This window comes from Myxocyprinus asiaticus, chromosome 48 (genome assembly GCF_019703515.2).
Source record: "Myxocyprinus asiaticus isolate MX2 ecotype Aquarium Trade chromosome 48, UBuf_Myxa_2, whole genome shotgun sequence".
Lineage (NCBI taxonomy): Eukaryota > Metazoa > Chordata > Actinopteri > Cypriniformes > Catostomidae > Myxocyprinus > Myxocyprinus asiaticus.
The window spans coordinates 14,471,757-14,485,890 of record NC_059391.1 but is presented as its reverse complement, the minus strand read 5'-3'; the positions used below and the strand labels follow the sequence as shown (position 1 = coordinate 14,485,890).

The window sequence follows — 14,134 nt, the reverse complement described above, 5'->3', positions numbered from 1 at the left end:
TCTCTTCAAAAAAAAAAAAAAATTACAAAAAAAAAAAAAAAAATTACAAAAAAAAATTTTTTCTCTCTTCAAAAAATTTTTTTTCTCTTTTCAAAAAAATTTTTTTTCTCTCTTCAAAAACATTTTTTTTCTCTCTTCAAAAACATTTTTTTTTCTCTCTTTTCAAAAACTTTTTTTTTTCTCTCTTGAAAATAATGCATGCGGTACCAAACTTGGCCACCAGGTGCCACTATCAGTAAACATGTAATCTTATGCTTTTAATGCTTTCTCTGTTAATATAATACATTCATTATTTATTTAAGGGTTTGCAAACCTTAATCAAGACAAAAATCAGTTTACATATGTTTGATATGGGATTCGTTGTCGTGTAACAACTGGAGTTATTTTTTTTGTTTGAAAGTGTTGGTCTTTCTAAAACGTCTATGCCGTTTGCTCAGTGTTACATGGTGGAAGCGAAGGAATGTATTGAGGAACACGGGAAACATGGGGAAATTATTATTATGTCTGTCCTTTTGAAGTGTTAGGGGTACATCTGGTAATGTTAATATTGTTGTAAGTAATCTAATTTCTAAACGAAAAGAACATTTATAAATTAAATCCTCACGACTGAACGGGGATGTCATGTGCAGACTTTCATGGTGGAATTTAATTATATTAATATATTTTAATATAACAAGTTGTCTATGCTTTTGAAACACACTGTCTACTGCAGAAGTGAAGAGTTCCAGATGAAGAATGTCAAATAAATATCCAAATATTGTTGGTCGGTCTAAACATGAACTAGACAGTTACGCCGATGTAAAATGCTCATCCCAAACAAATTGTTGAGGGGTGAGGAATCACCTATAGACAACTTGTTTACATGTAATAAGCATTACATGTTTACTGATAGTGGTACCTGGTGGCTAAGGTTGGTACCGCAAGCATTTTTTTGAAGAGAGAAAAAAAAAATTTTAAAGAGAGAAAAAAAATTTTTGGAGAGAGAATTTTTATTTTTTTTTTATTTTTTTTTTTTCACCGTAATTAATTTTTTCCAACGTGTGGTTCAGGGCTTCTGTATATATATATATATATATATATATATATATATATATATATATATATATATATATATATATATATTCTTTTTAACAGTGACTTTATAGCTATATATATATATTATTTTATTTTAATTATTTAATTATAATTATTTTAATAATTATTTTAAGTGTTTATTTAGGAAAACACAAAAGATGGACTGGTAGGCCTATTAGTCATTGGGTCTGTTGTAGAAAAACATAGAACAGAACAAGTTGTGCCATCTCTTTGGCCCAGTAAAAAAAAAAAAAAAAAAAAAAATGTTTGTTGTTGTTGCTCAGAACACAACATTCAAAGGAATGATGGTGCTACGTTTCTTCTTCTTCATTAATTTTATTATTTAACATATTATAACTGTATTATTGTATTATAGAGATTGCAGTCACAATGAGCAATTTCTAGCCAGTAAAATATTTTACAACTGCATCCGCAACACTAGAGGATTACCAATTTCCATTCCTTTTAAAATGTATTTTTACATGACTTTTCCAGTCCTGTAAATCACAGTTTTAAAATTCCTTGCAATTTCACCTAGGGAACCCTGACTGAGTTTGACTACAATACTATTTTTGCCATATAGACATGGCAGAAATAAAAGAAGCATGCTAGTAAGCCATTCTTAAAGGAATATTCCAGGTTCAAAACAAGTTAAGCTCAATCAACAGCATTTGTGGCATAATGTTGATTAACACAAAAATTAATTTAGACTCATCCCTCCATTTTATTAAAAACAAAAAAAGACGCAAAAATCAAGGTTACAGTGAGGCACTTACAATGGAAGAGAATGGGGCCAATTTTTGGAGGGTTCAAAGGCAATTTTATAAAAGCACTTACATTAATTCTTCTGTAAAAACTCAAGTATTATATGAGCTGTAAAAAAAAATTAAATTAGTCATTTTTAAAGTCATTTTAGGGTTTTAGGGTTTGATGACATTACAACATCATGGCAATGAATTTGTAAAATTGGCTATAACTTTACACAGAAAAGGTTAGTAAGTGATTTTATCACACTAAAATCACGTTTACATGCATACTGTTTATGTCTTGTGGCTATACTTTTGAAACAGTGAGTATTTTAACATTTACGGATTGGCCCCCATTCACTTCCATTGTAAGTGCCTCATTGTAACCCAGATTTTTGCTTTTTTTAAAGAAAAGGAGGGGCAAGTCAAAATTCATTTTTGTGGTAATCAACATTATGCCACAAATGCTGTCGATTGAACTTAACTTTTATTGAACCCGGAATATTCCTTTAAATACAGAATGCCTATGAAGTTATTTTACATCATGTTAGAACAATCAACAGCTCTCTAAGGGTCCTTTATTTTGTGTTTATCCTTAAATGCAGCCACCCCAGATTTGATCATTTTCATACTGCACGAAATTTCCCCCATGTTGTTGCAAAAAGTATATGACTAAGAGGGTACAGGGTAGGAAAAAAGGGAAAGATCTGATATCCTAGCAGGAATAGACTGTTCGTTCTGGTACATATGAAGACGTCCAGTGAGAACACACATACTTTCTTGTGTCAGTACACAGAATAGAAATGTCAGCACTACATTAGCTCAGATAAGTTCAGTCATAATCACTGACAAAAGATACATTTTTTTATAAACATTTTCAGTTGAATTTGTTTTCTCACAGATGTCAGAAATTCCCAGCATCGAAACCCTCCCAAAATCCTCCATCTTAAAGTTGAAGTGTGTAATTTAAAAAAAAATTTTTTTTCAATACATTTTCCTATCCAGACTTAATATACAGAGACAAAGTAAACTATGTAAACAATGTGGCTCTGTGGTACCATAACATCACTTTGTTTGTTTGAGCATCATGACAAACCCGACTGCGTTGGCTTAACCAATGGATTCAGTTTGGAGCGGGACTATCTGTTTATCGACCAATGGCAGATTTGGGGGAGTTTTTGGGATACTTATTTGAAAACCATTATTTATTCAAGTCCGTTTGGCAATGCTAGTATGGTGAAATTCCACACTTCAACTTTAAATAAAGAATTTGCATGGCTTTGTTTATGTAGATGGTAAAAATGAAATGCAACAGTATTGATCTTTTGATTTCCCCTGACACATATATTAATAACTTTTCCTCAATCATGCCTTGACAACTGCCCTCATCGATGTTTTGAGGAAATGAGAGTGGGAGAACCCTCTGCTCATTAAACAGTTGCAGCATATTCTTGAAAATTTTAAGATTAATTTCATTAGATCAAGACAGAGCGATGTAGAAATTGGGGGAAGAGGGCAGCATGGTGCTTCAATGTGCCTCTTGGTTCTGACCCAAACCTGTGAGGGTTCTGCTTTGTGGCGTATATGAGAATGTAGGTCAGGGATTCAGCAAATGAATGACATTTCAGACAGCACCCAGACAGCCCTGAACAGGCAACATTCTCAGATCAGTAATGTAGCACAATGAAAACCAATAGTAAGGTGAATGAGCAAAACAATGGCCTGATTTTTTTCTATTTAATATGTACATGTATACAAGCTATACATAATATATATACTGTATATGTATTAATTAACGTTATACATTTTTTTTTTTACCTCTTATGTTGTAATGTGCACAGGGTTGTTACAAAAGACCACTTATTTGTACCGTTCCCTAAAATCTGGCTTGTGGTCGTCGAAGTGCCATGTCATGAAAATGGATCTACGCGTTTCCAATTGAAGAAAAGCAACAAATCCCTCTTTTTCCTGAGCACTTAATCTTTCATGCTTCTCAGCGTAAACTGTCACTACCGATCCATTTAATAAACACTGGCCTGTAAACATGAGTCACTGTTTTCATCTAATGATTCAGTCACGTTTCAAGCACACTCACTTGATTTATTTTTTTCCAGGTCAATAGTGAAATAAACAGCCTTGTGTTTGATTCATAGAACTATAGTTCAAAAATTATGTGCGAGGATATACAATATAGCCAGTTACAAACACAAAGAATATGCACTGTAAATACAAAGCTGTACCTTTTCCATGACACATTGCCATTTTAGGAAGATTTTCATCAAATCGTCTCTTGGCAAGCAATCAGAGTTAAAGAACAATTTGTTGCATAACCAAGAACAGTGGGACCAGTCCAAATGCCAGCTGGGAACATTATGTTTTTAATTGGCTGTTTTCGTTTGGTACACAAATGCATTTGGCAATGTTCCCATATATTCAGATAAATTTGCAGTGTCCCTATCAAACTTATCCTTTTACATTTATAAAGTAGCAAAAAGGTCTGAAAAGGGCTAGTGCCTTAAGCCGCAGAAAGAATGCATATCTATGATGCTGTGTTTTTGGCATTGATTAGATAAAGCTAGGCCAAAATGTAAATGTAAACAGAGAGATAGGGACAGAAAGAGAGTGAGGGAGGGAGACAGATAAAATTCATTCTGAAATGAATTTTGGGGGATGGGACGAGCTGTAGACAAGACAGTTTGGTGAAAATGGAACATAAAGTTTGTTATCGTTCAAAACATCATACTTCACTGACCTCACCATTGCCTCGGCAACCACATTCAAAGTAGGTTGCTGAAGGACTTTGGTGCAGAGAAGGGAGATAACAAGGAAAATTTCAAGGTTCTTGAAAGAATATATCCATTTAGGTGTTGGGAAACATGAGTGGACTGCATGCCCAGCAGTAAACAACTGCCTTAATGTGAGAAATGGTTAGTTTAATTAATGATCAGCTAAAGGAAAAACAGCAACTGTGACTGATAAAGATGCTTAAGATGTAAGGATGAGGGGGGGCCTGGGTAGCTCAGCGAGTATTGATGCTGACTACCACCCCTGGAGTGGCAAGTTCAAATCCAGGGTGTGCTGAGTGACTCCAGTCAGGTCTCGTAAACAACCAAATTGGCCCGGTTGCTAGGGAGGGTATAGTTACATGGGGTAACCTCCTTGTGGTTGCGATTAGTGGTTCTCGCTCTCAATGGGGCGCATGGTAATTTGTGTGTGGATCGTGGAGAGTAGCATGAGCCTCCACATGCTGGGAGTCTCCGCAGTGTCATGCACAATGAGCCACGTGATAAGATGTGCGGTCTGACGGTCTCAGACGTGGAGGCAACTGAGAATTGTCCTCCGCCACCCGGATTGAGGTGAGTAACCGCACCACCATGAGGATCTACTAAGTAGTGGGAATTGGGCATTCCAAATTGGGGAGGAAAGGGGATAAAAAAAATAATAAAAAAGATGTAAGGATGAGGAATCCTTATTTTAACTCAGGGTTATAAAGACTCAGTGGAACAAAGGGTATTCCCTAAAACACTCTCACACACTTGGTTTTGGTGTTGATCTTTCACAACAATGCAGAATTCCCAGTCAGTTGGAGATAGATGTTTTCCATTAATGTAACTAGATCAGAAGGCAAGTTAGAGAGCTTCTATTTTTAGATGTCTACTAGTGGAAACAAATCAGATGTTGAGGTGGGCGTCCAGATAGGAGCTTAGGAAATGTGTTTTTGTGTTGTGGATAAAGCACATTGTAAACGCATGCTATCTTCTGAGAATATGGACAATCATTGTTTTAAAGGGTCACAGTTGGAGTTTATTATAATAGGTAAAGAAAGTCACAGGCCAGTTGTTTTTTGTTTTACCTCCTTGCGCTTTCACTTTACTATAATTTGACTGACAAATACTTTTGTTTTTAGCATTCATATTATTTTTAACCATTTAAAAAAAGCTTCTTAAACTGGTTTGTTGAACCCTAAAAAACACATTCAATTTGTCAAATTAAGAACAAATTAAAGGAAGTATGCAATGCTATGAAGTTTATTGGTATCCCTATTAAAGAAAGTATGAAACAAATAAACATAATAAAGGTTAAATATAATATAATGAGAGGGCCTGGGTAGCTCAGCAAGCAAAGACGCTGACTGCCACACCTGGAGTCACAAGTTCAAATCCAGGGTGTGCTGAGTGACTCCAGTCAGGTCTTCTAAGCAACCAATTGGCCCGGTTGCTAGGGAGGAAGAGTCACGTTGGGTTAACCTCCTCGTGGTCACTATAATGTGGTTCTCGCTCTCGGTAGGGTGTGTGGTGAGTTGTGCGTGGATGCCGCTGAGTATAGCGTGAAGCCTCCACACGCGCTAGGTCTCCGCGGTAACGCGCTCAACAAGCAACGTGATAAGATGCGTGGATTGACAGTCTCAGACGCGGAGGCAACTGAGATTCGTCCTCTGCCTCCTGGATTGAGGCGAGTCGCTACGCCACCACAAGAACTTAGAGCGCATTGGGAATTGGGCATTCCAAATTGGGGAGAAAATGAAAAAAAAAAAAAAATAATAAAAAAAATAATAATAATAAAAAAACAAATATATATATATATATATATATAAAACGAAATAAAAAGGCTTATTTTTTTTAATTAAAGTGATTGTGACTTTATAATTCCAGTATAAAGTCATACACAAAGTTTTTTTTAAACAATTATTTATTGTATAATTTCATATTATTTCATAAACATTTCAGTAAACTGGTTTGCTGACCCCTCAACTCTCTAAACAACACAAGAAATTTGTCAAAGAAAACAATTCAAGGACAAACGCAAAGCTATAAAGTTTATTTGTAAATTAAAGAAAACAAATGAACAAAAATAATGAGTCAAATCAAAGTTTAAATGCAAATTTTTTTAATTAGGGTTAATTACCTTAAAATTCAATTTTAAAGTCACACACAACTCTCTTTTAGCAATTGTTTTTTTTTTTATTATTTCGCATTATTTCATAAATGTTTCTGTGAACTGGTTTGCTGACCGCTCACTGTCTAAGCAACTAGACATTTATATCAAGGAACAAATTAAAGGACAAACTCAACACTATAAAGTTTATTTGTATATTAAAGAATGAAACGAAGCTAATTTTATTTAATTAGTTTAAATACAGTGATAGTGACTTTACAATTTCATTTTAAAGTCACAACACAACTCTCTTTAATCAATTATTTTTTTTTATAATTTTGCATTATTTAATAAACGTTTCATTAAACTGGTTTTCAGTAAATGCCTCACTATCTAAACAACACAAGAGATGTATGTCAAATTAAGAGCAAATTAAGAGACAAACGCAATGCTATAAAGTTTATTTGTACAATAAATAAAGAATGAAACAAATTAACAAAGATAAAAGTCAAATCGAATTATAAAAACTAATTTTCTTTTGGTTTAATACATTGATAGTGACTTCACAATTTCATTTTAAAGTCATACACAGCTCTCTCTTTTGATCGCTGTATTCTTTTTGTATCATTTCACATTATATAATAAATGGTAAACTGGTTTGCTGACCCCTAACCCTCTGAATAACACAATAAATTTGTCAAGGAACAAATTAAATGACAAATGCAACGCTATAAAGTTTATTTGTATATTAAAGAATGTATGAAACAAATTAATAAAAGATAATAAAAGTCAAATTGAAGTATAAAGGCTCCTTTTCTCATAAGTATAAAGACTTCTATAGTGACAGTGACTTCATTATCAAGTCCAGAGTATCAACAGAACAAATGTCTAATTTCACTATGTTATAACAAAATAATCTGTGAATAAATATAAGACACATTTATTTAATTTGCTCCTCATTGAGTTCATTAGTACGTTCACCATTGCCTGAACACTGATTATTTTCTGTAATAATACAATACATTTTCTGTCAGTACCCTTGTTGTGCCTCTTTCAGTTTGTTTAACAGCTCAAAAATCAATTATAACAAAGTATGACAGTCTACATCCTGCTCAGCAGTGGAGAACCCATTTGACTGTTCAATCTTTAAGCAGGCACAAAGGATATAAACAAGATCTCAATGGAATAGCACATAGTACCTCTTCTGTCTCACAAGTTCATTATTAAACCTCACATCAGGTCCTCAAGCCTCATGTGAAAAAAAAAAAAAATAAATCAAGGAATTTGCATGGAATTTAAGTGGTTTCTGAAATCTTCCAACATACTAAAGCTTTGCCTTTAAAAAGAAGCTTAAACAAAAGCTGCAGTGTCACTGGAATTTGCACATTTAAAATGCATTTATACGCATAACATTACTAGTTTAAAGAGATAGTCCATCCAATAATGAAACTTCTGGCATTATATACTCACCCTACTACTGTTCCAAACCCATATGAGTTTCTCTCTTCCGGGGTACACAAAGGAGATGTTTGGAAGAATATTTGCCTCAGTCAGTCTCAAAAGAGATCCAAAAGTGAATGGTGACTGAGTCCGTCAGTCCCTAACATTCTACCAAACATCTCCTTTTGTGTTCTTTGAAACAGACATACAAGTTTGAAACAACTTCTGAGTAAATGTGTAAGTAAATGATTAAACAATTTTAATTTTAAGGAGAAGTATCTCTTTAAAAAATAAATCAGGTAGGTAAATCAGGAATTTTTCAAGGAAGATATATGAAGAACACACTGCATTCCAGTCTCTTCAGCTGTTAGACTTTCCTTCCTCCGTATGTAAATTCTCACTCTCTGTCAGTTTGTCCCCCCTCCTCCTGTCGTCTTTCACTGTGCCGAGTCAGAGTCACTGGAGTCCAGACTAGCCTGTGTGGACGTGGTACGGCAGCTCTGTGTGGATCCCGCGTTGTGCAATGTCTGTGTGCTTCTCCTTAGACTCTCCAGCGACTGCAGGAAGGACCGTCTTGCCCTTTCTTCCTCCAGAGGTGAAGCCCCTTCCTCCTCCACTTCTGCGATCTCTGCAAAAGTCACAGGCTGGGTCTTGAACCGGGCATCTCGGGGCCGCCGTGTACGGTTTCGGCCCCTGGCCACACACTTGGGCACAGGCAGCTGCTGGGGAAACTCCTCCATAGCCGATGCCAGGATGTGTGCAGGTAGAACCGGGAAGCCCACCGTCTCCATTGGACGTGCAGCCATTGATCTGGATGGCAAGGGCAGGACGTTTGTCTTCGGAGATGTTTGTGATAAGAGAGCCTTGCGATTCTCCAGATCACTTTGTACAAAAGGTTTTAAACTAGTTTTCTCTGTGTTCTTGGCTCAAAAGAGCTTCCTCTTGTCAATATTTGATGGCAAAGCTGAAAATGTTATATTCAGCTCCAGATGACAACGTCCAGGTGATAACAGCGGCGAAAAGACGTCTTCAGACTTTGTTTGTGCCACTTACTGCTTCCGTCGCCTGTTTATTGCAGTATGGTTTGTGCTGTCTCTTTGTATCTCTGCTGTTTCTCAGTGTGCCACTGACAGGGATAAACCAGCTCAGGCTTTTATAGTGCTTCACATAGTGCTTCACTCCCTCAACATCTCCCCACGCCGCTCCGGCTCCACCCACCCACTGTGAACGGTCATGGTTCCGGATGCCATACCAGGCCCTCTAAATCAGATTCTTGAAATAAATGCCAGCCAGGGAGGGAGCTGGGAAACAGAGAGGTGGGAGGGGCTGGAGGGAAGGGGATACATGCAGCATTAAGGGAGGGAATCAAAAAAATCTACAAGGGAGAAATAAACAAGTGTGAGAGGTTATAAACAAGAGAAAAAAACAAAAGATGATCTTAGATGATCATCTATTGTAAACCATGTACATAAACACATATTAGCTGTGAACAAATGTGCAGTGAAAGACGCCGAATAGACACATAGTGATGAGAGTATATATATATATATTTATTATGGACCGTGAGCAAGGTTCAAAAGTCTGAGATCACACTGAAATCTGAGATTTTTAGTTATTATCATTATTTTTTAATCAGGCCTGGAAACAAAGTTTTTGGGTTTTGCAACATTTAAAACAAAGACTGTAGCACGGAGGAGGGTGGGGCCGGGCCGGAATGATGCACGCCCGGACCCCAATCAGCCTGATGAGGTGAGTGAGGGATAAAGGCGACCGGAGACGGCAGTTCGAGAGAGAGACAGAACTACAGGCAGCTGCCCTGTATGTGGTTATGTTTGTGTGTTTTTAAGTTTATCATTAAACTATTATTTATATTGTCAAGCCGGTTCTCGCCTCCTTCTTTCCCACTAACTCTTTACAAAGACGTTCAATTTAAGAAATATTTAAGATTCTGCACTACTGTATGTCTAGGTCATTAATCAGGTGTACAATATTTGTGACATTGTTCATCTTAAAATTAAGAATGCCTGTACCCAAGGGTAAGGGGGTGTACACCATGTACATATACATATATCAGGTGTGAACAAATCTGTGGCCAAAGAAACTAAATAGACACATAGTCATGATAGTACACAGTTGTGCTCAAATGTTTGCATACCCTGGCAGAAATTGTGAAATTTTGGCATTGATTTTGAAAATATGACTGATCATGCAAAAAAACTGGAAAAAGATGGTGTGGTTGTTTCAAGGAGCACAATACTTGTTGACCCCTCTCCAAACATAGCGCTTATGGTTGTGACCATAAAGCTCTATTTTGGTCTCGTCACTCCAAATTACAGTGTGCCAGAAGCTGTGAGGCGTGTCAAGGTGTTGTCGGGCATATTGTAACCGGGCTTTTTTGTGGCATTGGCTTCTTTCTGGCAACTCGACCATGCAGCTCATTTTTGTTCAAGTAACATCGTATTGTGCTTCTTGAAACAACCACAGCGTCTTTTTCCAGAGCAGCCTGTATTTCTCCTGAGGTTACCTGTGGGGTTTTCTTTGTATCTCGAACAATTCTTCTGGCAGTTGTGGCTGAAATCTTTCTTGGTCTATTGACCTTGACTTGGTATCAAGAGATCCCTGAATTTTCCACTTCTTAATAAGTGATTGAACAGTACTGTCTGACATTTTCAAGGCTTTGGATATCTTTTTATATCCTTTTCCATCTTCATAAAGTTCCATTACCTTCTTACGCAGGTCTTTTGACAGTTCTTTTCTGCTCCTCATGGCTCAGTATCTAGCCTGCTCAGTGCATCCACATGAGAGCTAAAAAACTCATTGACTATTTATACACAGACACTAATTGCAATTTAAAAAGCCACAGGTGTGGGATATTAGCTTTTAATTGCCATTTAAACCTGTGTGTGTCACCTTGTATGTCTGTAAAAAGGCCAAACATTCAAGGGTATGTAAACTTTTGATCAGGGCCATTTGGGTGATTTCTGTTATCATTATGATTTAAAAAGGAGCCAAACAACTATGTGATAATAAATGGCTTCATATGATCACTATCACTGAATAAAAGACAGTTTTTTTTTGCATGATCAGTCATATTTTCAAAATCAATGCCAAACTTTCACAATTTCTGCCAGGGTATGCAAACTTTTGAGCACAACTGTATATAAAATGTGATAAGGTTAAGAGACCACATTCAAAATCTTTTTCCATTTAATCCTGGACATTTTTACAAACAACAGTTAGGACATAAAATAAAAAAGGAATATTTAAGATTCTGCATTTCAAAGTCCTTTTCAAGGCAAGTCAGTCCACTCTGCGGCCATATGAGAATGCTGCTGGACAGCTATTTTCTGTGGATACAAGCGGCATGAAAGTATAGCTCCTATCTACTCAAATGGGGAAAGATTGAAATCTCCAAAACGGTTCGTCAAGATCATGATCAAATAACAGTATTTCACATAAGCAGTAAAATCAGACAATAATTATACCATAAATTGTGCTTCTTTAGCTCAGATCACGCAGGAAAAAAGTGCCTGGTCCAGCTAATGTGCATGCACATTCTCAAGTTAACTGACAGGTGATGTCTCTTTCAAAAAAGTGATTTTTTTTTTTTTTCCTTACTTGTAAGGCAAGACGACTACTTGTCATATTGGGCGTTCCAATTTCTTCTATTCATTTTAATACAAGTGTCTCAGCTAAACCATTTCTGACTATTTTTAGCCCACTATTTCAAATGTCCAGACTGATCTCATGAAAAATCTGCCACAGGAGATCAAATATTTTTTCAGCTAAAATCTGTGTATGCTTTCTGAACGTCTGAACTGCTCCTTTCAGTGGAGGTATTGTAATGCACTGAGCAAACGCAATAACTTTTTTGAATGGCTGTGACAGGAACGGCACAGTGCGTCCAATTTTCACATACATCAGAGTAGTAACTGCATTTACAGTATACAATATATTCCTTACCCAAGCCCTAAACCTAACCATAATTGTAAGAGTACTGAGATCAAAACACCGTTATGTCACTTACTTCTTTGCAGATGTAGTATCTATGTTATGTCAAATAACAGTCTGGGCAATTTTCTGAAACTTTTGAGTAGTGATTATATTAATATACTCCTAACCCTAACTCAAACCCTAAAACTTACTCTAACCCTAACAGAACTGAGACAAAACAGCTTTGCATGTACAATACATCCTCTAGTGTCACATAATGCATTTGAAACAATAACTAAATACCATATATACAATAGTGTAATATACTTTGAGTAAACAGTGATACATAATATTGGTCAAAGAGATATAAGAGATTTCAGACTTAATCTTCCATACCTGCATGATCAGCAACAGCTGCTGGTATTTTGAATTTGAAGGCCTAGTAGACAGCTGGGTAATCCTGAACATATTTAATACTAGACAGTAGAAATCCATGACACTGACCAGGTTAACTCCTTTGTATCAAAAGGTCAGATTTCCTCGCTTCCACTGAAGCAAACAAGATGCTCTTTCGAACATTCACAAATCATGGATAACATGGATCATCAGCTTTCACACAAACTTGTGAAGTCCATGCCAGCTCAAGTGCATGTCCTTAAAGCAAAAGGAGGACATACAAAAAAGTAGTTCTTACATTCATGTTCATTTTTTCAATTCAACATTTCACTTCAATAATTATGCTGTTAATTTGTATTGAAAATTTGTATTCAATTAGAAAAACATTTTCACAAGTGGTCTCAGACTTTTGGAACCTACTGTAAGTATACTGTATATTGGGACACTTCTAATGATGACACACGCCTTTCATAAGTGGGCCACTAGAGGTGTAGTCACATGTACTTTGCAAGAATCACATCCCAAAGTGCCATGACATGATCCCATCACTATAATGAGCGTAGTTTTCATCATACTCTCACTTTTTTTCTTTCTCTTTCTCTTCCTGTGTCATTCAGATTTGTCATTAAATCTAGAGTCACCCTCCAAAGATCCACGTCAGGCATGTCCAATGAGCCATCCAAGAGTCATTTTTGGCACAGTGTGTGAAACTAGGGATGGGCATTATGACATAAGCCCCTAAGACAGCTCCTGTTTTTTTTTAAAGCCCCTGAGGATGACCCCTCATGAGGAATCAAAGAGGAAGCCATAACTCCCTTTAAGTCACCTTCCTACTCGTCCTTGCTTCCCATATTTCAAACGACGAGGGGTGTGCTCTAAGAAACTTTTCATCTATTTTTGGAGATTGAGGCCTGCTCTCAGACACTTGCAGACATGCAGGTTTATCCACCCACTAGCAAGGTATTCTCAGTCAGGTGACATCGTATGATGGCGTCAAGGACAGCTATGCGAACCATGTGTTGCAGGGACACATTGTCAATTTGATTATTGGTTTGTTTCTGGACTAAGCAGAACAAAATGCAGAACGGATGTCCACGTGCTGAAGGGAAGTGTAATCACATGTACCCCACATATGCTGCTGTCACTTGACACGTTTGAAAAAATAACAAAATTACCCTCTTAATCAACCTCAGATTCTATTACCTTCAAGTGAACAATAGCAGGTCCAAACAATAAAGAGACACATCGGGAATACAGCTATGAAGAAAGACTGACATATGGTATTCAGGGTTCTCGCCCTTTTCGACCAATGAATTTCCATAACTTTTCCAGTCGTTTGAGATTTTTTGAAACCAATTTTTAAAATAACTTCAGACTGATTCACTAATAATCATCGAGACTGATTTGTGAACCATTTTGACAAATTAACTAAAAATAACTGACTCAAAAGAAGGATTCGCTCTCAAATCCGACATCACAGCTTGGGAGAAAGTTCTACTCTACACAAGCTCGAACCAGGAGCAATATTTAGGTAATGAAATATTTTAGAGCAGAGCATAACTAGAAAAATGTATGTATATTCACTACATTAAATTTTCCATGACTTGTCCAGGCCTGGAAAACACAATTTTAATATTTCAGCCTCATATAAAAAAAATTTTAACCGTTCT

General features: G+C 36.5%; 1 protein-coding gene across 1 annotated transcript; it reads right to left on the bottom strand.

Annotated features, from left to right (window-relative positions):
• Positions 1–6,623: 6,623 nt before the first annotated feature.
• LOC127437776 (uncharacterized protein C11orf96 homolog) lies at positions 6,624–9,278 on the bottom strand. The gene has a single exon (XM_051692946.1). It carries the CDS (start codon positions 8,939–8,941, stop codon positions 8,573–8,575), a length of 369 nt encoding a protein of 122 aa, XP_051548906.1. The 5' UTR covers positions 8,942–9,278; the 3' UTR covers positions 6,624–8,572.
• Between the last annotated feature and the right edge of the window lie 4,856 nt (positions 9,279–14,134).

Coding starts and splice junctions, on each gene's coding strand:
- LOC127437776 (XM_051692946.1), bottom strand. CDS start 8,941: ATGGCTGCACGTCCAATGGAGACGGTGGGCTTCCCGGTTCTACCTGCA.